The sequence below is a fragment of the Phaethon aethereus genome (genome assembly GCF_964289735.1).
Source record: "Phaethon aethereus genome assembly, chromosome: 6".
In the NCBI taxonomy this organism is placed as follows: domain Eukaryota; kingdom Metazoa; phylum Chordata; class Aves; order Phaethontiformes; family Phaethontidae; genus Phaethon; species Phaethon aethereus.
In genome coordinates, this window is record NC_138580.1 from 22,131,415 (window position 1) to 22,155,374 (window position 23,960).

A 23,960-nucleotide genomic window follows, 5' to 3' on the forward strand; every position below is an offset into this window, starting at 1 on the left:
GATTTTCATATTGTCAGGGATGAGTTTGAGACCTTGCTGCAATGTGCCTATGCAAAGGTACAGCAAAACATAGCAGCTGGAGGAGTGGAAGGTGGAGGGGGCTTTTGTTTGGTTTTTATTTATACAACTTTTTTCCAGTAGGCAGTGTAGGTTCATAAATCCCACAATCTTAAACATCTAGTTTTGTATATGAAATTGTACCTCGGTGATAACTTAGTAAGGAGTTGTTGTTTTGTTATTAAAAATCAACTCTGTCTCCCTTCGTGGGCTGTATGCAGTGATGGAGCATGTTACACGTCAGTGAAGCAAGCCCTTACAGCACACAGTGAATCCTGCAAAGGAAAGCAGCTCCCTGGGGATTTCCAAAAGTCAGCATCAGGAGTACGATGAAGGACGTGGTAAACACTTCCCATCAGCACATGGCATAGAAGTCAGCAGCTGGCCAAAGTCAGACAGATGCACTCTTCCGGCAGAGCAGCCACAGATAGGAGCTATAATTACAGAAAGTAGATGTGTAATGATGAGTTTAATTATTAACCACTTTCCTGTATGCCTTTGAGTAACTGTAGTATCAGAGCACAGAGCACTGGAAACCCTGGAGCTTTGTTGAAGCTGCATCCTGTAGGAAAACGAGGAATACTCTGAAATCACGCAGCTCTGGAGTGATCTACCAGGGGTGAACTGCCCTAGTTTTTGTTGTGTTTTGTTTTTTTTTCATAATTTGCTCTTGGGATTTTTGCTGGTCTCTTAAAGGTATAATTTTATACAGGTCACCCTCCGACCAAGGTGTGGTTTGCCAAGTGTAAACCTCAGCACTCTCTTTGCAAACTAATTCCAGATCTACAGTTGCATATTGTCTGCTCTAATAAAATAAATTCATAAATATCCTCTTAGGTGCAAATTCTAGGCTAATTGATATGGTCTGGCTCTGTGATAAAAAAAAATAAGGCAGCTCCTTAAGCACCTGCCTCGCTTCACCAAAGTGTTATCAGGCATCTGGAGTGCTCAGCTGAATGTATCCTCTACTTTTATGCCCTCTTCTTACTGTGCAGATAGAGTGACTACAAAATACATTGAGTAGTGTCACTGGGAAACCTGTTACCTGCAAATGAACAGGAACTTTAGCCTAGCTTCTACAATATTTATATAGAACTTCAGCTGCTCTAAACTGTCATAGCACCACTGGCTGCCCAACTTGCTCATGATGAAACAGCCCTTGAAAATGTTATTACCATTACACGTGAAGGCAAAAGTTTTTGCTTACTACAAAGCAACTAGCAGAGGAAGTGTCAGAAGCAGAAGGTACACACTGAGAGCAAGTATTTTGATGGTTGGGCCTAGTAAGGGAACTGATGGCTGGCTGGTCAGAGCAGAGGGAGGAGATGCTACAGCCGTGAGCTTTTCCAGCTGGAGTGTTCGTCACTTCCGTTCAATGCATGTGATGCCTCAATATTAGGACCCTTCCAGATCTCTAGGATTATCTGTTCCTTTTGCCATTGTGTTGATTTTGGCTAGGATAGAGTTAATTTTCTTCACAGTAGCTGGTATAGGGCTATGTTTTAGATTTGTGCTGGAAACATTGTTGATAATACAGGGATGTTTTCGTTACTGCTGAGCAGTGCTTACACAGAGTCAAGGCCTGTTCTGCTTCTCACCCCACCCCACCTGCGAGCAGGCTGCGGGTGCACAGGGAGCTGGGAGGGGACACAGCTGGGACAGCTGACCCCAACTGACCAAAGGGACGTTCCATACCATATGGTGTCACGCTCAGCATAGAAAGCTGGGGCAAGAAGGAGGAAGGGGGGATGTTCGGAGTGATGGCGATTGTCTTCCCAAGTAACTGTTATGCCTGACGGAGCCCTGCTTCCCTGGAGATGGCTGAACACCTGCCTGCCCATGAGAAGTGGTGAATGAATTCCATGTTTTGCTTTGCTTGCGTGCACGGCTTTTGCTTTCTCTGTTAAACTTCATCTCAACCCACAAGTTTTCTCATTTTTACTCTCCCGATTCTCTCCTCCGTCCCACCATGGGGGGAGTAAGTGAGCGGCTGTGTGGTGCTTAGTTTCTGGCTGGAGTTAAACCACGACAGCCGCCATCTTTTTCCACATAGTTTGGAAGTTGAAATTATGTGTTTATCAGCAAGACACATATACAGTAGATCTCTGTAAATCATATTTTTAAAGGGAAAAGTGGATGTATGTGGTGCATGGAGCTTCCTCTGCCTTTCTGGAGGTCATTTTATGTAAATAAATCCAAACTTGAATTCCTATTTTTTCTAAAAATATTTCTGTGTACACACATATATTTGCATTTGAAATGTCAAGTGCATCTTCCAGTGATTGTTGTTAATCTTGGCCTTTTATGCATCCTTCCGTATATTTTATAGTTTCTGATGAGTAGAAGTATTATTTTTAATAATGTTTGGAAATCAGCAGTGCAGATTTCCATACTGAGAGGAGAGGCTGAGCACTCTCTGTTGCAAAAGCATTTTTCCCCCCAGCACCTTGTTTCTGCAGACACAAAGCACTAAGCTCTAGAGAAAAAAACAGTTCTGCAGAAACTTGTCACAGCTTGCTTAGTCACAATATATGACAGGAGAACCTCAGGAGGTTCATTGGTGATGTGTCACATTGTCTATACTTCTATTGTCAGCTGTGCCATGAAATACGAATGATCGCTTGGGTCTGTGAAGAATTTATGAAAATGCTATTCCTGGTGTGAGAAGCAATTGCGTCCCAAACCAAATCACTGGTCACTGGAAGGAAGAGCACACAGAAGATGATGCAAAGCAATAGCCATGGATTTTGTTGTTTTGCTGAGTTCTCGTTGTTCCCAGCATAGTGTTTTGTCAGAACTTAGTGATTTTTGTGGATAGAGGGAAGTATACTTAATTTTGATGTGTAGGTGACTAAACATTGGTGCTTGCAGAGAGTCAACTTATTCCACAGTTCATGCTGCTGTAAACAATACCAGCCAGTGCTTGCTGGCATCATTTTCTGCTAAGGTTGCGCCCTTGATGCTTGTCACTGATGGCCAGTGGAGACTGGAAACTGCCTGATGTATTTTTTAAGTCATCGAGACTTCAGTGTGAGAAATGCTTAAGTAGTGGCAAAACAAATACAACAGTAACAGGGGATGATGTTAATATGGTTCAGGTTCTGTCTTATCCTGGGTAATTTTTTTTGGAAGATAACAAGAAAAAAACATGTTTCTAGGTGATCAGAGAAGATTTCCAAGACAACATAAATCTGAAGTCTTTGGAGGTCAGGCAAACTTAGTGGGAGGTGATAGAAACTTTGAAAAGCTGACACACAACATTCTGGCTCACTCTTTATAAATCTTTTTCTAAAAATTGAGAGAAATGAGGAAGGCTTTAATTTTCTTTCTGCTGGAGAAGAAAATGCTGCAAAATATTGATATTTCTGAAAAAAGAAAGGTCACTTTCTGTGACTTGTAAAATTGTGACTTGTTTTACAACAATTAGTACTGAGAAGTTTTTCTGTAGTTAAGAGGGAAAAAAAGCACGTTTCTTTGTACATTATATGCAGAAGCAAATGTTTTCATGGATATATACTCTCCTTAAGAGAGAAAGGCTGCAGTCGTCTGCATACACTGATCCCCACTGAGCCAAGTAAAAAGGTGGGGAAGAAAACCCAGGGTCACAGTGGAATTTCATCTAAGAGATTAGTTTATTGAAAAGTCTCTTAGCTTTACCATAAATGGGTGGAGTCATTTTTACAGTAGAACATAGAGCCCCGGCATGGGAAACTACAGAAAGATGCTTTGTGTGCTGCCTGGTAATCCAACTTTCTAATGTCAGCAGCCATTCAGCATACCGTGCCAACAGGATGCAGGTGTTGCAGAAAGAAAAAGAAAGCAAGCAATGTAAGTAATTCCTCTCTAAGTGAGTGCGTATTCAACCGGGATGTGCAAGAGGAATGCTTATTAATATATTGAAAAAGAAAAAATTGCTATAATCCCCAGCCATAATTGGGGAAAAAAGTGAACATTGAGATGGTATTTAATTGAAGCATGTAGAAGTTCAAATGAAAAAAAAAAAAACAACCCACAACCAAACACCCCAAAACTGTTAATTATGAATAATTGTCTTTCTGCTGATGTTGTGAAAGGTGCTGTTCACTAAAAGCCTCTAATTTTCAGTTCCTGGATAATAAAAAAGAGGTGGAAAGCGTCAAATATATTTTGCAGTCAGCAGAAGGATTATAGTCTACTCCTGCCCTGCCGTTACAATTGCATTCTTAGGTAGGTAAGGTGTAAAGCTCAGAATGTGGTGAGGTGCCACACAAGCAGGAGATGGTGTTCTGCCTGTGGTGGGAGAAGGCAGTTGCTGTTGAGGAAAGGGGTATGTATATGTCATATGTGATACCAGTGTAGCAGACAGCGAACTTCAGGTCTAGGGATAAGAGCAAATGCCACACAGCATTTGGAGGGCTAGCTAATCTGAAGGAAATCTTCTGGCCTCAGTTGTACCACTTGTTTCCATGAAGAGCACAGACCTGCTCTAGCTTGATGAAAATAAGAGATACAAATGCCCTGAGACATCTTTGCCTGTATCAGCCCAAACTAAATGAGGTGGGTAGAACTTTGCCAAAAGTATGTATTATCTTGACTTTAATTAATAGTGCTAATTTCTGTTCCGCTTAATATCGCTTGTAGCTGTTGGAGACAAATTATGTAAAGCTGTATCCAAACACATTAACCAAGCCAGATAAAATCTTGTCCTTTTGAAATTGCAGAGTAGTGAGCATATACACAGTGAATGCTCAGGATTTCAGTATTGTGCTGGTTTTGTTTTACAGGGTCAAAAGTTTTCTAATTTCAAAAGCAACTTAAAATCTTTTTTTGGACTAAGGATGTCTCATTTTGGTTTGAAATGTGTTTTTGAGCATAAATAGGCTTTTGTGAGATGTGGGGATTCTGTCATGATGTTCCTGGATTTTTATATGTTGTTTTCTGATAAAAACAGCAAGCAGATTGTATTTATTTATTTGGCTGGAAAAGTCAGAAGATTTTTCTTACTTATCTGGGAATTTAGGAAGAACCCCTTTGAGAGTTACAACATGCCCATGTGGTCAGGTGTAAATGAGGTGTGTAGCAGCCTTTTCTAGGGTAGAAACTGCTCTGTGGAGAGCTGGGTTTTGTTGTTCTGAGACTTAGTGATGTACTTCTGGAAGTGTTTCTTCAATACGTTGTTTCAACATGTGTGGACTACAACAAGGAAAAAATGAGTGCCAGCAACGCTGTAGTCATTTTTTTGTGCATCTCTTATTTATCTGTAGGCTCACACTTCCAAAGGCAAAGCAGCACCAGTGCTTGTGTGTACAACTTGCATATTGGGGTTTCTAGTTGTGCTGGGTACAAGGAAAAATCACTCAGTTGCTGATACAGGAACTTGCAGTGAGATGAACTGTGGAAGTAATTTCTGTGACCTATGTGTATATATATTTATATTTACAGACACAAGCTGATTCTATAAAATGTGTGTGGAATTCACTTACGCCCCTGACACGCCTGATACACACAGATCTGATGGCTGGCTTGCTGTCAGTGTGGGAAAGTACTTGCTCGTGATGTGTTCAGCTCTCATCTGTCTCTCTGAGAACCCTGGCCTGCAGCCTTTGTGTGTTTCCTATACTCGGTGGGTTCTGCTGGGTGCATATGGATGACAGAGGAGTATCCCTGGTTATTTTTATTACTGTATGATAAGCCCTGAGAATGCCAGTATTAGGTCCTTTCTGATTAATCCACACTTCACCAGTGTGTCTAGGTGTCACACTGCAGACTGTGTGGGCTTTTTTAGGATTCTCTGCTTCCTGCTGAAGCCTGCACAGAGTATCCCACAGTTGTGAGGTTCACAGGGGGCTAAACAAGATGCTTCTTGCTCCAGCTATAACCTTGGTCTACATGGAGAAGTCTAGGACTGTGTTCATTGTGGAGGTCAGAGGGGAAGGCTGTCTTTAAACCAAGCTCTTTCTCTACCTGTTCCCTAAAACCCTCCAGGGCAAGTATAATCAAAGTCCTTTGCTGCTACAACTGTTACAGTCAACGCAGAGATGCCAAAGCAAGTCAAGGACAGCGTAGACTTGGGAGGAAAGAGGAGTAAGAAAGCGGTGTAGGTGCCCTGCTGTCTTAGCCACTGTTGCCCATGTAGGATCCATTAGACTTCCAAACAGCTTCTCAGAAACATTTTGTTTGAGATGTCAGCATGGCTTTCTGAGCCTTATGTGGCTCAGAAGGGGCAGATGTTCTGCAGTGTATCGGTCTTTGCATGTATTATACTGTCAGTTTGTGGTATCCTTTCAGGCTTTGTGGTTGTGGATTCCTCCAGTGAGGCCTAATTTATTTAGCATTCAGCATTTTAATTGCACATAAACCTTCACATCTGCAGGTTCTACAGCAGGCTTCTCTCTGAAGAAGCCTTAAGATGTCATAACATTTGAAAGAGAAAAATACGCATTTTTTGCTAGCACCTGTAATTTAGATAGCAAAATAATTGAGTAGGAAGCATCTTTTATCTCTTATTATATCTGATATGAAAGACAGTGAGAGCTTTTCAAACCTGGCTAAAACTATGAATTATTCTACAATATTTAAATGGATCTAATTTAGGCAGCTGTCAGACAAAAATATTTTTGATTCTATATATTAGTAACGTTTGCAGAGGGGCTGTGGCTATTTCTGAAGACCTTTTTTGTTGTGTGAAATGAGGAGAAATCACTTAGTACAATAGCTACTCTGGAGATGTTTGAATAAATAAATTGCTTGCATAAAATAATTATTCCTAATAGAGAGAAGGAGAAGTTTGGATGGACTTGAGTCATTCTTACAGCATCCTTGCAAGAGGCATATCAGAAAGTCTAGGAGGTCTGCTACTTTAAATGGGGGCTGGTAGGGAATGTGAAGCTCAAGGGCAGCCTTGGCTGCAGTGACCATGAAATAGTGGAGTTAAAGCTCCTTAGGGAGCTGTGCAAGGAGGGTGCACAGTGAGCTCACTACTCTGGACTTCAAGAGAGCAGACTTTGGCCACTTCAGGGATCTGCTTGGTTAGTGAAACACCAGGAGGTCTGCATGGGTGAGCAAGGAGCTCCTGACAAAACTCAAACACAAAAAGGGAGCCTACAGAGGGTGGAAGCAAGGACAGGTAGCCTGGGAGAAATACAGAGAAACTGTCTGAGCAGACAGGGTCAGGTTAGGAAGGCTAAAGCCCTGATAGAATTAAATCTGGCCAGGGACGTCAAGGTCAACAAGAAAAGCTTCTGTAGGTATGTCGGTGATAAAAGGAAAACTAGGGAAAATGAGTGCCCTCTGCGGAAGGAAACGAGAGGCCTGATTACCTGGGATATGGGGAAGGCTGAGGTACTCAATGACTTTTTTGCCTCAGTCTTCACTGGCAAGTGCTCAAGCCACACTGCTCATGTTGCAGAAGGCAAAGGCAGGGACTGTGAGAATGAAGAACTGCCCACTGTAGGAGAAGATCAGGTTCAAGATCATCTAAGGAACCTGAAAGTGCACAAGTCCATGGGACCTGCTGAGACACATCTGCAGGTCCTGAGGGAACTGATGGATGAAGTTACTAAGCCACTATCCATCATATTTGAGAAGTTGTGGCAGTTCGGTGAAGTTCCCACTGACTAGAAAAGAGGAAATATAAACCCCCTTTTTAAAAAGGGAAAAAAGAAAACCTGGGGAACTACAGGCCAGTCAGTCTGACCTCTGTGCCTGCCAAGATCATGGAGCAGATCCTCCTGGAAACTATGCTAAGGCACATGGAAAATAAGCAGGTGATTGTTGACAGCATGGCTTCACTAAGGGCAAATCGTGCCTGACAAATTTGGTGGCCTTCTACGGTCGGGTTACAACGTTGGTGGATAAGGGAAGAGTGATTGACATCATATACCTTGGGTTGTGCAAGGCATTTAATAGTGTCCCGCATGACATCTTCATCTCTAAATTGGAGAGACATGGATTTGACAGATGGATCACTCAGTGGATAAAGAATTGGCTGGGTGGTTGTACTCACATTGTTGCAGTCATAGGCTCGATGTCCAAATGGAGACCAGTAATGAGTGGTGTTCCTCAAGGGTTGTTACTGGGATTGGCAGTGTTTAACAGCTTTGTCGGTGACATGGACAGTGGGATTGAGTGCACCCTCAGCAAGTTTGCCGACAACACAAAGTTGTGTGGTGCGATCAACATGCTCGATGCCATCTGGAGGGACCTAGGCAGGCTTGAGAGGTGGGCCCCTGCAAACCTCATGAAGTTCAGCAAGGCCACGTGCAAGGTCCTGCACATGGGTTGGGGCAATCCCAAGCACAAATACAGGCTGGGTGGAGAATGGGTTGAGGGCTGGAAGTTGTGGGTGTTCCCTCCCTGGAAGTGTTCAAGGTCAGGTTGGATGGGGCTTTTAGCAACCTGTTGTAGTGGAAGGGACATTGGAACTAGATGATCTTTAAGGTCGCTTCTAACCCAAATCATTCTGTGATTCTGTGTTGGTATACTGCTCAGCTTACTGTAAGAATTACGCCTTTCCAATTTCAGGAGCATTGGGAGTATGGGTGTACAAGCTTTATTTTATCTTATTTTTCATGTGAAGGACACATTCAGAGAACTGGGAGGAGCCTTTAGTAATCATATTACATCATTGTTAACCAACAAAGGTTATAAGGACTTTATATAAGACAAATCACAATTAGAACGTAAGTATCAGTTGGGAATTGGGCTATAATATTAGAAATTTATATATAATATATAAATATAATATTATAAAATGCTACTAGCATTTATCCTATCTTTTGATATGGTACAAATGCTTCCTACTTACAAAGACTCTACTAGCCTGATTCTCAGCCTGGGGCTTTAACATTCTGCTTAATGTTCATTTGATTTTATTTGGTGCTCACCCATTGTATTTTGGATGAGTTTGTCATTATGCTTTGCCAGAGGTGAACTGCTCCACCTGACGGTGAAAACAAGAAAATGCCATCTATCATGCAATGAGGAGTTATTTGGAAAAATGTAATCTAGTGGAAGCACTTAATGCTGTAAGGGTATGTGTGCCTTAATCCAGGAGACCTATTAATAATGTTTTGCCCCTTTATAACTTGGATGTAGAGCAGTTAAGGTTATGTAAAGGGATTGCACAAAGATCTTGGTGGGTGTGTACTTGTAGTGTAGACAGGTGCTTCTCAAAGTCCAGATGCTGCCAGAACCTGAGATACAAGTGTGCTTTGCAAGACGTGTGTATATGAAAGGAGTTGTTCCTACTCATGCCCAGTAAGGGAAGCGTGGATGCTTAGTAGCTGTTGATTTGATCACATTCTTATTACCTGGTGTGGAAATACTTAATAGTTGAGTATGTTGGGTAGAAGACCTTGCCTGTATGGTATTTTCTTCCTCAAGTCCATTTAGCTGCACAGAAAAGGAGGTAAAAGCTAAAGAACTCTGAAAGAAACAACCTGTTTGCAAGAAAAGATTTAAAAGTCTCTCTGTGGCACTGAAAAAGAAATAATCACCTAAATCTTGTGCAAGCAGCAAAGAAACAGGAAGCATGACAGCTGCATGTCCCCAAGTCTTTTAGCTTGCCCAGCTTTTTGCAATGCAACAGTCTGTAGATGCATGCTACAATAAATTTGCTCTGGCACCTTTCACGTTGCTCTAGGATATGAGAATATTTTCTGTGTGATAGCAAGATCTGTCATGTCTGGATGCTCATGTCTTCAGCCAAGAAGGCAGAACGTTTGATTTGCTATCTTGAGCTGATACGGCTGGGATGAAGGATGGAACCTGTATGGGAGGATGCTTATATGTAACAGCCCACGTAAGGGACGTTCTTTAAAATATTTGAGCAGCCTAGGGCCAAGATTTCCCATGCTATTGAGAAGGTAATGTGGGATCTGACCACCTGAGCACAAGCTGATTGTGTTCAGCCTGCACTCCTGCAAAAGGTATCTGTATAAGGCCATGGCGCATCAACCAAGAATGTCTCTGTGAACAGGCAGGTTCCTCTAATTCATGCTGTGAAACCTTGAACAACAGTTTTCACAGCCTCTATCAAAAATGGCAGATTTTATGCTGTTCGTGTAGTTTTGTCCTTGATTTGTATTAACCATATATGCTTACATTGCCCAAAGTGGTGTGTACAGACCTTTTTTTTTTTCTTTTTCTCCCAGACACCCTGGCTCTGGAATACCAGACAGTGCTGGAATGGGTATCCATATCAGGTAAAGGTTACAGTGCTGCCTAAAAACAAACATGAGACTTCTGCAGAGCTTCTTTTTTATTGTGGTGGAGCTTTGTGTCAGTATGTTAGTGTGAATGGTCTACTCAGCATTTCAGAACACTGCGTGAGTTCAAGATGGGAAAGATTAATACAGCTGTCACACCTGTTTTGAAATGAAGCACAAGATCTGAAAACAGATCTGTGAAATCTAACTGTGAAAGCAGACATCTGCAACAGCAGTAGAATGGTCATTTTTAACCACGTTCTGAGGGTACTGAAAGTTTTACCAAAGCCTCAGATTCAGAGGGTTGGGAAAAGCCAGTATAGTTCTCATAATTATTATACCGCGTACAGGGTGAGACTTAATCCCTGGCAGTTTGGCGTGATCAAAGAGGAGACTAAAGAGAGAAGGTAGGTTTCTCCTTTAAGTACTTATATGGGGGCTATCCAGTCCTAGCCTCTTGGAAGCTTATAGCGAAAGAAGGTAAAATTAATGAGAGACTTTAGAATGGTTTCACATCTTTCTTTTCAGCAATATCTATATTTTCATGGATTCAAAAAACATCAGGCTTTCTCTCTTTTCTAGGTCAAAGTATATAACTTAACTTCAAAGAAAAGACTTAAGTCATTTATCTCCTTTACTAAGGAGAAGGGTGCCACCATTAAAGTAAAAATGCCCTTTCAGGTTGTGCCCTGCTGCCCTCATTCCCTCTTTTAGTGCTCAAAAAAATTTTGCGCCAGTTTGAAATTTGGTTTCCTTAAAACAATCTTCAAAAGAACAATAACAGTATATTTACTCCTTACTGCACTGCTAAGGTTTTAGCTAGTTCCAGGAATATTTAATTCCTAGGTCCAAGTTTTGGCCATCTTTCACAGCAGCACGGCTGTTTCAGTGGCGTGCAAGTGCTGCAGTAACACCAGTATTTAACTGTAGCCCTGCAACTCTGGAAGCTCTTCTCTGCCAGGGGAAGAAGGAGCAGGGCAAGTGAAAGGAGAAGGGTAGAAATTATGTCTGTTGGTTTCTGGTTGAACGGTGGCTTCCAAAATTTGCATACCCAAAGAGCTTTGAGAAACCTCTCCTGTGCTTTCCATTAGTTTGTGCTAATGGTCATAGTTGTTAAAGTTTGGGATATATTTAGACAGGGCAGTCAACCTGCTTTAAAGGATTCAGTGTATTTTTCAGAAAAGGTAACTCCTGAACTCTGCCTTGGCTGTACCACTGCCTCATTTTCCCTCCTGGTCTGATAGAAGTAACTTTGAACATGGATGTTGTGAGGATCGGTGAATTAATTAAATGCTCCCATTTATTATTATTAATAATAACAGTAAGGTAGGCCTTTCAAGGAAAAAGTATCATCATGTATATGGGCTAGGAATAGACTTTGGAAACCCTTTGGGGAAAGATAAAAGCCACATGTTTCCTTAATACACTTTGTGTAATAGGAGGCGACAATAGATTAAAGTTGTGAAGTAGAATTTTTCCTTTTGTTATAAATTGGAGGTAACAAATGTTTCAAATGTGACCTCGTAAGACAGTCTTCAAAATTTTTAATAACTTTTGAGGATAACTTTTGATAGCTTTTTTAATTAGTCTGAATTATAATTCTAAACCTGAGCTTCTTTCTTCTTTAAAACGCTGCCTTTTTTTTTTTTTTTTAAATTCAGCATCCAGGAGTCTCAATAAGGATCACTGAGGCATTGTGCTAGCTGCTATTCAGATATAATTGACATTGAATTCCAAAAGCTCCAGCAAAGATCTCGCAATTTAAGGAGTCTAACCTGTCTAGGGCATATTGCTTTAATTTTTTTTGCCTTTTTTTTTTTTTTTTTTTTCTAAAGCACAGGGAGGGGGGAAAAAGAATCCCTCATTGGCAGACTGGGAAGTGTGAAGGAGAATATTGTCTGAAAGATGCATGAATTCCCTGTGGCAGTGAACAGCCCTTGACAGGCTAAACAGGAGAACTGTGTTTATGTTTGGGTGTTACTGTTCTGGAAGGTTGTGTACCTGTTGGAAATTGTTCAGTGGAGATCGTTCAGCAAGAATGAGCAGAAATCTTGATTTGAGAAGGGTTGAAGGAATTTGGTCATTTAGCCTCAGAAGAAGTAATGACTTAAATGCCACCCAAGGACTGGAGGGTGAACTGAATAACGTTAGGGAAGCAGCAGAAGAAATTGAGAGAGGGAAGTGTTGAACCTTCATCCCTTGGAGATTTTAGGAACAACTGTTTGTCAGAATTGATATGGTTGGTGCCTTTCAGCCCTGTTTTCTGCTGTTTTTCTGTTATTACATGCAAGAAGAGATTTACTTATGACTTAAGACCATGAATCTTACTGGTTAAAGAACATGTATTTACCAGACTTACCAGAAGAATGACCTCATTCAGAAAGTTAGTTAGAACTTTTAGAGGGTGGCAACTAAATTTACTATATCTGAAATCATGCTGCTAGTGGAGAGGGTCCAACAGAAAGCAAATCATCAAATAGAAGTCATTATCAAAATTATTGTCTTGGAGATGAAGATGTCTACTGGGTGCTAATCAGGATTAAATACTGGTTTTCAATTAGGGTTTGTTTTTTTTTCTTAACTGGATAAGATTTCTAATCTCTTGTTTGCTACAAATCCTTTGTAACTTACTCAACACAGCATTGCAGAAATCCAGCTGGACTTACTGTAGATACAGTCAAATGGATTGTTTGGGGGACAACTCTACCCGTAAGCACAGAATAGTCCTATTGAATTAAGCCTATGGAGAGCTGAAACCTAACATTTAAACTAAGTTAAACACACACTATTGATCCTTTCATAGAGGGAAACCATGGTATCTTTAGAATCCCCCTACATTATCATTATATATGGGTTTAGAAATACTAATACTATTGTTAATAAAGCAGCTGGCAGTCTTAATTGTTTTACTAGAAATTTTCCCTGGTGAGTTCTCTTGCAATAATTAGTATAATAGTTGCGGTTCATTGCTAGCTCATGTTCCCTTCCAGTTTTTTTTTAATTACACCTATTAAAAACTTACTGGCAGTTTCACTAAATCAGAAAAGGATTGTATTGGCTCAAGAAATGGCTTTAAAAGATGGACTTTGAGTGTACACATCTTTCATAAAGCATAAACGTATGTCTACATTTAAATTACCCACTTAGAACATTCAGTGGGCACCTATGGACTATTTTTCAGCTGCAAAGAACTGGTCTGCAAAAGGGAATGGGAATAAAAGAAGCAACTGAAATGCCTCTTGCCAATGCTTGGGTGCATGGTTGTGCCAGTGCAAACTACTCTAGGGATGATTCATCTAATCCCTCAGGAGATGCCCTCAGGAGCTTCCTCTGTGCAAGTGCCACTCTCCATCACTGCGATGGAAGACATGACTAGCAGAGAGGCAGAATGACATGGAAATTAGAGTAGCTCCTAGGACTGGCTTTCTTAGGCTGGGGGCTAAACAGCCTATGCGTGCCACCAGTTGCCGCCTTTGAAGTTACCCCAGGTTGGTTTTGGTTATGCATAAGTTCCTGTGTCTTGTTATTTTTATTTCTTTTACTTTTAAGTATCTGTATAACCACGTTGTATATCAAACAAGATGCCTGGATAAATTTATTGTATTTCCTCTTTCCAAATCTTAACATATTCCAAGAAAATGGTTAAATTATTTAGAAGTAGGCATTTCTATTAGAAAGAGCCCTGTTTAAAGCTCACAACATTTTCGTCATGAACAGATGAGATTGTATACTAGCATTACTTTTCTCTAACCTGCTCTAGCATTGTTTCTTTTGCTATGCTTTAAACCCACATTACTGATGTACAGCAAGATGTTTCAAGTAATCTTTCAAAATAGACCTAGGAGTACCCAGAATTTAGTTTGTTCTAGGTTCCAAATGGACAACTTAATAATTTTTTGGTATTACAATATTACAATACTGTCAAGATTAAAACATAAGAAAAGGGTAGGTTGGGGAGCTTTATTTTTCCGGAGCCATCAAAGTTTGAAAGAGGCAACCATCATCATTCTTCTTATATAGGCTGCTTATGTATAATTCAATAATCCCCCTGTGATTAAACATGTCTCCTATAGACCTCAACTGCCTGTAATGTCAGTTAGACTCTATTAACCTTTTCTCATCTCCATCTTTCAGCCACTGATGCCTGACCTACATTATTACTACATAGTTGAATTGTCATTCTACTGGTCCTTAATGTTTTCTCAATTCATTGACATCAAAAGAAAGGTAAGAACAATGAGACTAAAAACATTAAAAGCTTTAAGCACATATCCTTCTTGACTTGAGCAATACCTGTATTACCTGTGCAGTGAACTGGAAATACAGTTCTTTCTGGTCACCACCTCTTGCAGATATTCATCACTGAGAAATGGGTGTTGAAGCGCTTTTCTTACTCTGTTCATTGTTACTATGATGTGGGTTTTTTCTGCACAAGAATAGCCTGGAGTAATCAAATATTCAAGGCAAAATAGCATCAGCTGAAAAAACCTTCTACTCTCATACAGTATCTTGAACAGAACTGAACACGTAGTAGCTAGTAGATGTCCTATTTCTTTGGACAGTTAAATCATGAAATATCAATGACAGAGCAAGACTGCCTCATAAATTCACGGTATCACTTTGGTAAGATCTATGAGGGCTTTCAATTTATTCTACAAAGGTATGGTAAAAACAGGGATACATTTAATATCAAAAAGTGACATTACATTTAATCTTACCTTTAGGGTTATGAAATTTCAAGTAGCTGAGCATTACTACTAAGGGGCTATTAATCAAGGAAATAAAACCCTGGCCAGATAAAAACATTTTTCCAGTATTAGTAGCAACCTGTTCCATATTCCTTCATCCAATTTCTCTCCTCCAAGGAGAGGGGTAGTCCGTAGCAGAACAGGCAGCACGACAGTCATTCTATAATAACAGTCCATTGAGCTATTCTTGCAGGGTTTTTTAATGTTGGAAAATTATTTGTTTAAAACAGTTGGAATTATTCTATAATATTTTTATGTGCCTCCTCCTACCATCATTTAATTAAATGATTGTGGGCTATGCTAATCACTGTTTACTAGAATTTTAGCAGGAGCATAACTCTGAAAAGAGTAAATGAAGGATCCAGAATGTCCTGAATAAATTTATCTGCTATTTGTAACCACAGTGTGCTCCTGGGAGTCTTGTGTCACAGCTATGTCTATAGGAAAACACCCCTCTATTTGAATTTCCAAATTTTTCCAGAAGTAGAAATATCAAGAAAACATCCACAAATCTATACCAGAGGGTAAATCGTAAACAAAACAAACAATTTAGGATGAGTACATGTAAATCCCTTGCTTGCATTGTCTGTACATGCTAAACATGCTGTTAATCATAAGCTTGAAATGAGTACAACTTCACTGTTTCAAAAAACAGAGATGCAGAAAAACAGTGCTCAACAGAGCTGTATGATCATGGAGATGAATTTACATCAAGAGTAACATTGACTAATATACGTAAGCTGCAGGTCCAAGCAATACTGAATAGCCATTTGTCAGTATATCAACCAAAACCAAACCTCTGCAGCAGTGTTACAGAATTGTTCAGGTTATTGCTGCAGAAATGTATTGTGTCTAATCAGTCCTGCTGCATTCATACTCAGCCCTCTGCACCGTGCCATTGGTTATGTTTTATTTTCTTTGTGTACCTCTTTGAGGGAGAGGAAAATGTAACAGCACTGGAATTGCAACAGTACTGCAATTTTGCAGTATAATACATCTTCGAAGAATATTTAATTGATTCCTGACTAATTGCTTTGCTTATGTGAAAAGTAAGTGGAGGCTACCTGAACAGCATGTAGGTTCAGCACCGAAGTACACTTCTGAAAAATGGCCATTGGGAGGGTCGGTAACACCTTTCTCATTTAATACATCTCATGAGCAAATGCCATAGCTTTTTTCCCCTCAAGACTTGGAGAGTTTGTTCCCTTCCCATTGGTGAGCTGAGGCTTTGCAGAGGTAAAGCCTCATCCTGCCCACAGTACATGTGCAGGTAAACAACCTTTGCAAGTCTGTTTCTCAGTTACATATAAATTATTTGTACTTATCAGGAAGACTTTGCAGCAGCCTACTGTGGAAATAGAATGGGAGATGGAGGTGGGGAAGTGGATTGCTAACAGCTAAGTAACACTCCTGCCACGGACGTGCAGTGCTTGAACCCAGAGCAGCAGGTCAAAGCAATGTCCCGTGCATCTGCTGTGATTGAGAACGGCAGTGTCCAGCAGAGAGCAGGAGCACAATATCTGCAGAGCAATGATAGCAAGTTAAAAGCCTTTCATTATAAACACCCTGCAGGGGACAGTGGAGATGCCATATTTTAAAATAACCTATTAGATCACTGACCAGTTTGGACTGTGGAGACAGTGCTTTTTGTAGTGTAAGCAAAATTTGACAACTGGGAAGATGAGACTGGAGAGATGCGGCTGTATGCTGGTGTCACACAGTAAAACTCTTCTCTGGCCAGGGGCAAGTGCAAGCGGTCAGGGAGACCCATGACTTGAAAAATGTTAGCACTGGGAGCTTACAGTAGTTCACAAAAAGTAGTACGAGCTTGACAGAGACACCAGCTCTTGCAGCACCATAATAGTTCTCTTTTAAAGAGCAGATTCAGTTTAAAAAATGTGTAAGCAGCTTAATGTACCCAATATGCAATGTGTGAAACAGTACCTATATGAAATAAGGCTCTGTTTAACTGGAAGAAGCCGGAAATTTGCCAGCTAATATCACACACTATTGTAATAATTCATGACACTTTATACAGAGCAGATTAACAGTTCTTAGCCTGAGAAACCTGTCGATGTTTTCATGTTACAGTGAGAGGAATACTTTTATCTAAGTCTTGGTTGTCATTTTAAATACTTTAAATTCAGCAATGGCTGTGTTGTAGTCTGGGATGATCAAAAGTGCCCTGACAGCCTCGTGCACTGCAGGAATTCAGCCAGTCACTTTTATGTAGCTGGGTTTCTATCAAGGTGATGTGCAGTAGGTCTTCTCTGAAAGCATCAGCACTTGGCACTGACATAACTCCAGCACTGGTCTTTTACTCGCTGTAGCTCAAGAGAAATGTACTTGCTGTTTTCCATCTCTGGTTTTTTCTCCTCTAGTAGCAAATTCATGACTTTAAAATGATTTCCAGTTGGTTTGCTGACCTTCAAATACCTGTTTATTCAGGTGTTATAAATTCCACCAGATTATCTTTGCCTGGCTGAAGAGGCGTGAACAAACTATTTAGGCTGTTGCACATACTTACTATTGGCATTAAGGCAGCAAGCTGAGTAGATTAACTTTTACGGTTTTATATTGGCATGTTGCTTGCTTCATAAATATCTACTGTGTTGCTGTAATGATGTTCTATCCTTAAGGGTTTTCATTTTCAAAGACTGCAACCTAGTATGATTTGGTGTTTTTATCATCTCTGTCCAGCTTCCCTTACTCCTTCTTTGTAAAACACAGAGAAAAAAATTAGGTCAGGGAACTTTCTTACTCTTCACAAGTCCCTGATGGGTTTTAAAAACAATGAGGCTTATTTACATGTTTTCTGGATACCTGAAGCATTGTTTGATAGAAAAACATTTGATTGGTGTATTTAAGGGAATGTATAAAATTTCTGCTCAGTCAGTGTTTTAACAGGTTTGTAGAAGATCTAGGAGACCTTTCTATGTATCCACACCTTTTAGGTCCAAGCATTTGGCAATTCCTAGAGCTTCTGTGGTTTTTTTTTTAAAAGACAGTTCACTTATTCCCAAAACAAAATAATCTGTAGCTGCTAATTTTCTTGAATATTCCATTTTTATTCTAGAAAATTTATTCTATATTTCACTGAATCTGGATCCTAGATTTCTTTCTTCAAACCCAGTAAAAAAAGAGTCATAGAGCTGATTTCTTTTGTTTCAGAGGAAAGGAATTTAGATTGTGTACATTTTGCAGACCTTTACTAGAACTGTAATGGTTGAAACCTTTAGCTGGTGATACTCCCCTTCATTGTTGAAGCCTAATTCCAGAAGCTGGAGTCACTAGTGAAGATGATATTCAGTGGGCAAATGCTCCATAGCCACTTGGCAGCCTAGTCAGTGAGTGTGTCATGTTAAACAAATGTGGGTAGCAGAAGCCTTGATTCCAGAGGGCTTATCTACAACTTGAGACCCATGGAGTTTCTCCATTATCTGCCCCTGTGTTCATCCCACTGATGGTGTCAGGACTAGGTTCTTTCTCTTGTTCTTAGCCACATATTTTTATGACACAGGCACATGATATCTTTCAGGAGTTAAAACTGGAGGCTACAAGTCTGCTGTAAATAAATGCATCTTGCACAAACATAGATACAGTTTCAAATATATTTAAAAAAAGATAAACCCCATTCCTGTACAGCTGCTCTTCTGCTGTGTATGGGTGAAAGTGCTTGAGGAAGCTAGGAACACAAGTACCACTTGACATTATGGGGACGTGTACCATTAATTTCTATGTATTCATTACCCTTATGTATAATTAAAATCTAACAGGTTACCTCTTCAAAGCATAGTATTAATTACTGACGTAAAGAAATGTCACAAACAAGAAAGAAAGAACCAGAATAACAGAAGTAGTCTTATTTATATCACTGCTACTTTTTTCTAACAATTTTGAGTAGGTTAGTCCAAGCATCTCCATTTCAGAGCTTACAGAGTCAGATAACTGCCTCTTTTAAGAAATATTATCAGAGGAGTTCCTTGGACAGCATTTCTCTAAGTAGGCTGGTGCAGAAGTGCCAAAGACTGCTGCCCGAGAGCATTAGGGCTGCTTAGGAATAATCCATATTGTCAGGAGGTTCCCAAGAGGGACTAGAAATCTTGTATTTGTAGAACATGAATGTGTCAGCTATAAAAACAGACAAGAATTTTCTGCTTGGTTTCTTCCCCCATTTGGACTGCCTATGTGCTAACATAATTGCAGTTAGAAGGAAAATGAAGAACAGTGCCATAGTATTTGCAGCTGAAGCAGGTAAAGAGCTAGGCTGCAGTATGGCCATATGGCAATGCTAGTAGCTTACTTCTAATCCCAGGGAATAAGGTAGGTGCTTTACTGTTTTGATTATGGTATGGTGAAATGATCCCCATGTGTGGGTTTGTAGTTACTGAAATTAAGATGCCATACCGCTGCTTTCCCTTAAGACTTTTAGAAAGGCAAACAGCCTTTAATTCTCTTTTTGTTCAGTCTGCTTTAAGAAAATAGATTTAAAGCAATGACTTGATATGACCGCTGAATGTATTTGATGTGCTCCATGCTGCTGGGGACCAAATAACCTGGCTGAGAAATGTTGGGTGTATACCAAACTAGGATACAGTTCTCTGCGTTCAGTCTTCCTTTTTTCGTCTCCCCCCACCTGCTCTCAGCTTTGTGTTGGAGATACTGGCAATGCCCATTGATGAGTATGCGTAGGAAATAGGACCTTGTAGCACCTGATAGCATTAAACATAAAGTGATAGGCTGGGAGGAGGTCCTGTCCCTTATTCAATTAGTGAGACTGCTCAAGCTGCAGGTTTTTCCACGGACTCCAGGTGTACATTGCAGTGAAGCCAGTGCCGGTACCGAGAGGCAGCAGCATTGCACTTCCTGGAAAACAGTGGCGTCTGCTACGTGCCTGCAGCATTCCCGAGGAGAGGTATGGTGACACTGGGCAGTTACTCTTCCCAGTATTGGACAACAGTATTGGAGAGACAGAGCAGTTGGCAGCTGTAGCTGCTGCTTTTCTGCAGTTGACCCTGTGTTAGTGTGAGCTTGCCGACATTTTCCATAGGGCCCTCCCTGCCTGACACGTCCCTTCAGTCCGTTTGCAAACCAGGTGCTGCCTCCCTAAAGACTGCAGGGTCTCGGATTTGGTTTCTCTGCTGTGGGCCGTTTAGCTGAAGGACTGGCCCATGAAAGCTGACAGAAAGCCAAATGCCACCTCCCAAGATGCTCGGTGAGCAGGCTGCCTGGAGGAGCCACTGCTTCTGACTACCTGGATCTCTTCGTTCAGACAGCCCTGAGTGAGAGCCGCCGGGTCTGCTGAGAGCTGCGGTAGTAACTTTGCGCCTGATGCATGGAGGAACTCCCCAGTCAAATCATGCCTGTGATCTTTTCTTCAGGGTTTTGATAGCACTTTCTCAAAGTGGTGTGGGTAGTTCAGCAAACTGCAGGAAGACTTCTTTTTGACTGACATGCTGCCTTGCAGAGAAGAGTCTCATCTCTGCGGGTCCTGTGTTCTCAGTAACCAGTCTGGGAGTCTAGGCCAGGCAGACGGGTCTTTCTCTCTGCTTTGCCTGCCCCTTGGCACGTTCGTGGGAATGTGATTACAGGAGCTTCACAGCTCCTGGTATTTTTCAAAAGTAACACTTACTTGCTGGCCGAATAACTCAGTTACTAATCTGGAGACCAGCTAACCTGCATCATTTGGGAGGCAGCAGATTAGATCTAAGGAGTAGGAGCTGCACCAGGTCAGCAAAAGACTTTTTTGACCCTGTTACAGTGTGAAGCCAAAGCAGCTTCATTAAAAATAAACAAATAAAAAACTGGAACCGGGATTTTCAGCTCTGTGAAGGCTCTCAGTTGTGCTTGGCAGGTGACTGTTGATAACTCCTAGTGCAGAGGAGATGTGTTTCTCATTCCTTTGTAGCCGTTTGAACTCTTGTGAATGGTGCATTATTTTTCATATTCTGTGTTGCTTGGTGTATAAGAAATACGGTGTAATTTGATTTGTATGTACATATGCCTTTTCAAAGTAACTTGAGCTGCAAATGTTTACTTCAATAGGTTAATTTACTGTGAACTGAGAAGTGTAGGTATTGCCTGGCTTTCAATAATCTTTATGCATTTTGTTAACATACAATGATTATTTTATTCAGTCTAAGTGAAATACATAGCAGGGTATTTAATGTACTTACATAGCAGGATCTTTATGTAACATCACCATAATGCTGGGTTTAAAAAACATCCATCCATTTTTGTATAAGAGGACTGAATCTCACTGTTTGGTTCATTGTTTTTTTTTTTTTTTCCCCTGCTTCTTGCTGCTCTAGGATTTTGGCATCATGTTTACACATCACATTGTAACAGTCACCCTGATAACCTTCTCATATGTAACCAATTTGACACGAGTGGGAACCTTGACCTTATGTCTCCATGATGCGGCTGATGTTGTCCTAGAGGTGAGATAATACATATATCATCAGTGTCTGTACATGGTATTCACTACTCTGAGAGCTAGTATGTCAACAGATAGAATCTATTTGATATTCAAAACAAGTGTTTCTTAAGCAAAGAGGTCAGTGCAAGATGGTAATGGTGATTAATATAATGTATTTCCTTGATGAAATATATTACATTTGCAGCAGTGCATGTTTGTGACTTTAGGCTGTTTTATCCCTTGATAAGTTGCTTGTACAGAGCAGAGACTGGTAATATATTGCATGCCAGGGAGGGTTACACACAAATTTTAAATATAACAGGGTAAAATCAAAAGCTCAGAGTTGCAAAATCTGGAAAGTGATGACTGTGTGGGATAGAAGCTCCTGGTTCTTGACCCCTCTGAAGTGATGTGTGGGGTAAGAACCCTGTCTCCAAAAGAATTGAGGTGTCACGGTTTGATTCTGCTGTGTGTTGCTGGGCAGAGGATGCTGGACAACTTAGCGGCTGTTCTGTGTGCAGGCAGTGAGCTGACCTCTGGTCCCTAGGATTTTCCAGGTGCCCCTACCTCTGCATCCAGATGCCAGTATTAAACAGTTGGCTTTGGAGAAGAAGGGTTGATTGAAATTCTTAAGTCAAAATGTTCTGTAACTTCCATAGCAGCAATTTAGAGAGGCTGTCATCCTGTATCTGCATCAGTTTTTGGACAGCTCTGGGTGATGCTGGGATTGGGCTGAACTCTCCATCAGGATCAAACCAAAGTTAATAACTATTTTGTCTGAAATCACTTTTTACTACAGTAGTTGCAGGGATCCTGTTACACAAAAATTTAATCTAGAAGGCACATGACTGCCAGAAATAGAAAGCAACAGAGAATCTGGATTTCTCCTGTTAGAAATAATTACATCTTTAAAAGTTTATTTTTCTATTTTAGCAATGTGTGTAGATCCATTCTGTTAGCTGTGGGTTCACCCAAACTTTCTGCATTCCTCTTTTCTCACCACCGGACAGATGTACTTGACAGTGTTCATTCCAGATCAGACCAGTGCCTGTGAAACTATAAAACCGCTGGAGAGCAGCTGTAATAGGCTAGCTAAAACCTTACCTTGAACGCAGCGAGATACATATTTTTTCTCAATTCCTCTGTTCATTCACTGGCTAAGATAAAGAGAAATTGCTGGTATTCTGATGTGATTTGCAAACATTGAGCAAGTACAGCTCCCCATGAGACACATACTTTGGTGGTCTTTCTAGTCAATTCGTTCAGTCTATTCTGACTGGAAGTACTAAAGCCAGTCTAAAGTGTAAGAAAGAGAATCAAAACCCCTGAGAAGGATTTACTAGGAGGGCCATTACGACTCACTCAACAGACTTTCTTCTGCTAGGGCAGTGGGTCACAGCCCCAGTGCCATATGAGAGAAGACAGACTCCTGCACACTGTTGACATTGCTGAGGGGAAGTCAGTGCATAGGAAGAAAATTATCAAACTGCCAAAGCAGCTGGTAAAATATCGTGCCACGATGGGTCAGTTGTGCACCTGACCTGTTTTACATATTTGTAAAAATGAAAAGCCATTTCCAGAGGCCACTGGACTCTTTCCACCTACCATTTCATAACAAAACATGTCCAGTGGAAAGCTGGAATGCAACATTTTTGCTATTTTCATTGCAGAAAGTAATATATGTTGGTAGGAATACTGGAAGTGAAGTTTTATCCATAGGCCTTAAGGTATCTGCAGGTACAAAAGAGTCATAGCAGGATTTCAGAAATACATAGGTGTTCTCTTAGGTCTGAATGAAAGATAATCTTGGATACTCAAAGCAGCCTAACCATGGCAGGACAGGCCAAATGTAGAGTCAGTTGCTTGCCTAGGAAGCTATTACATTAGCTTAAGCTGAAATCTAGACTGCTGAGGGGCAACTTTCAGAATCCCATCTAAGTTATTTAAGGGGTCTTGGGTACCTTTGCAACTGCAGTACAGCTTGTGGGTTGGAAACACTGTAACCTAACCTGCTGAGGCACTTAAAATCCCACCTATTTGGGAACCTTGAAACTTTTCAGCTTCAATTAATGAACACTCTGACAATTTTGATGTCAGTGTATAGATGTTAGTAGTTACCAATTCGGTATGCTGCTGGTGTATGAGCCTCACATAGCTGACAGTTCAACCTGAATCCTTTCTGTTACGTTCCAGCTATCTCCTAACACACTTTTCTAAAAGAGTAGGGAATGGATGCTTCAGACCAAGGCAAATAGCCACACTATAAAATAAATGGATTTAAATAGACTAGCAAAAGTATCTGGAAGAGCTGTGGTGTTCAGTTGTAGTCATGGTTTTTAAGCCTTGAAAATTGTGTTGTATTGTCATAGTTTGCCAAATTCCATACAATAACATACTCTTTACTTTTATTTGTAGTCCTTCCTTATCAATATCATTTGTAGATTTGTTATTTGAGAACTGATGACCCAAGAGCTGTACTGTTTTTGAGAAATGGTATGATACTACTACAAGTTGCTATAGCAATATCAGCTCCACACACTATGAAATCAG

The 23,960-nt window shown here is 40.6% G+C and overlaps 1 protein-coding gene across 1 annotated transcript in view; it reads left to right on the forward strand.

Annotated features, from left to right (window-relative positions):
• Positions 1-23,960, forward strand: part of CERS6 (ceramide synthase 6) — a gene marked incomplete at both ends in the record, with an annotated part of 128,436 nt that overhangs the window by 81,002 nt on the left and 23,474 nt on the right. Inside the window, 3 exons of the mRNA XM_082001705.1 lie at positions 10,191-10,241; positions 14,379-14,471; positions 21,304-21,432. Of these exons, the coding sequence (XP_081857831.1) occupies positions 10,191-10,241; positions 14,379-14,471; positions 21,304-21,432 (273 nt within the window). The remainder of the gene's footprint in view (positions 1-10,190; positions 10,242-14,378; positions 14,472-21,303; positions 21,433-23,960) is intronic.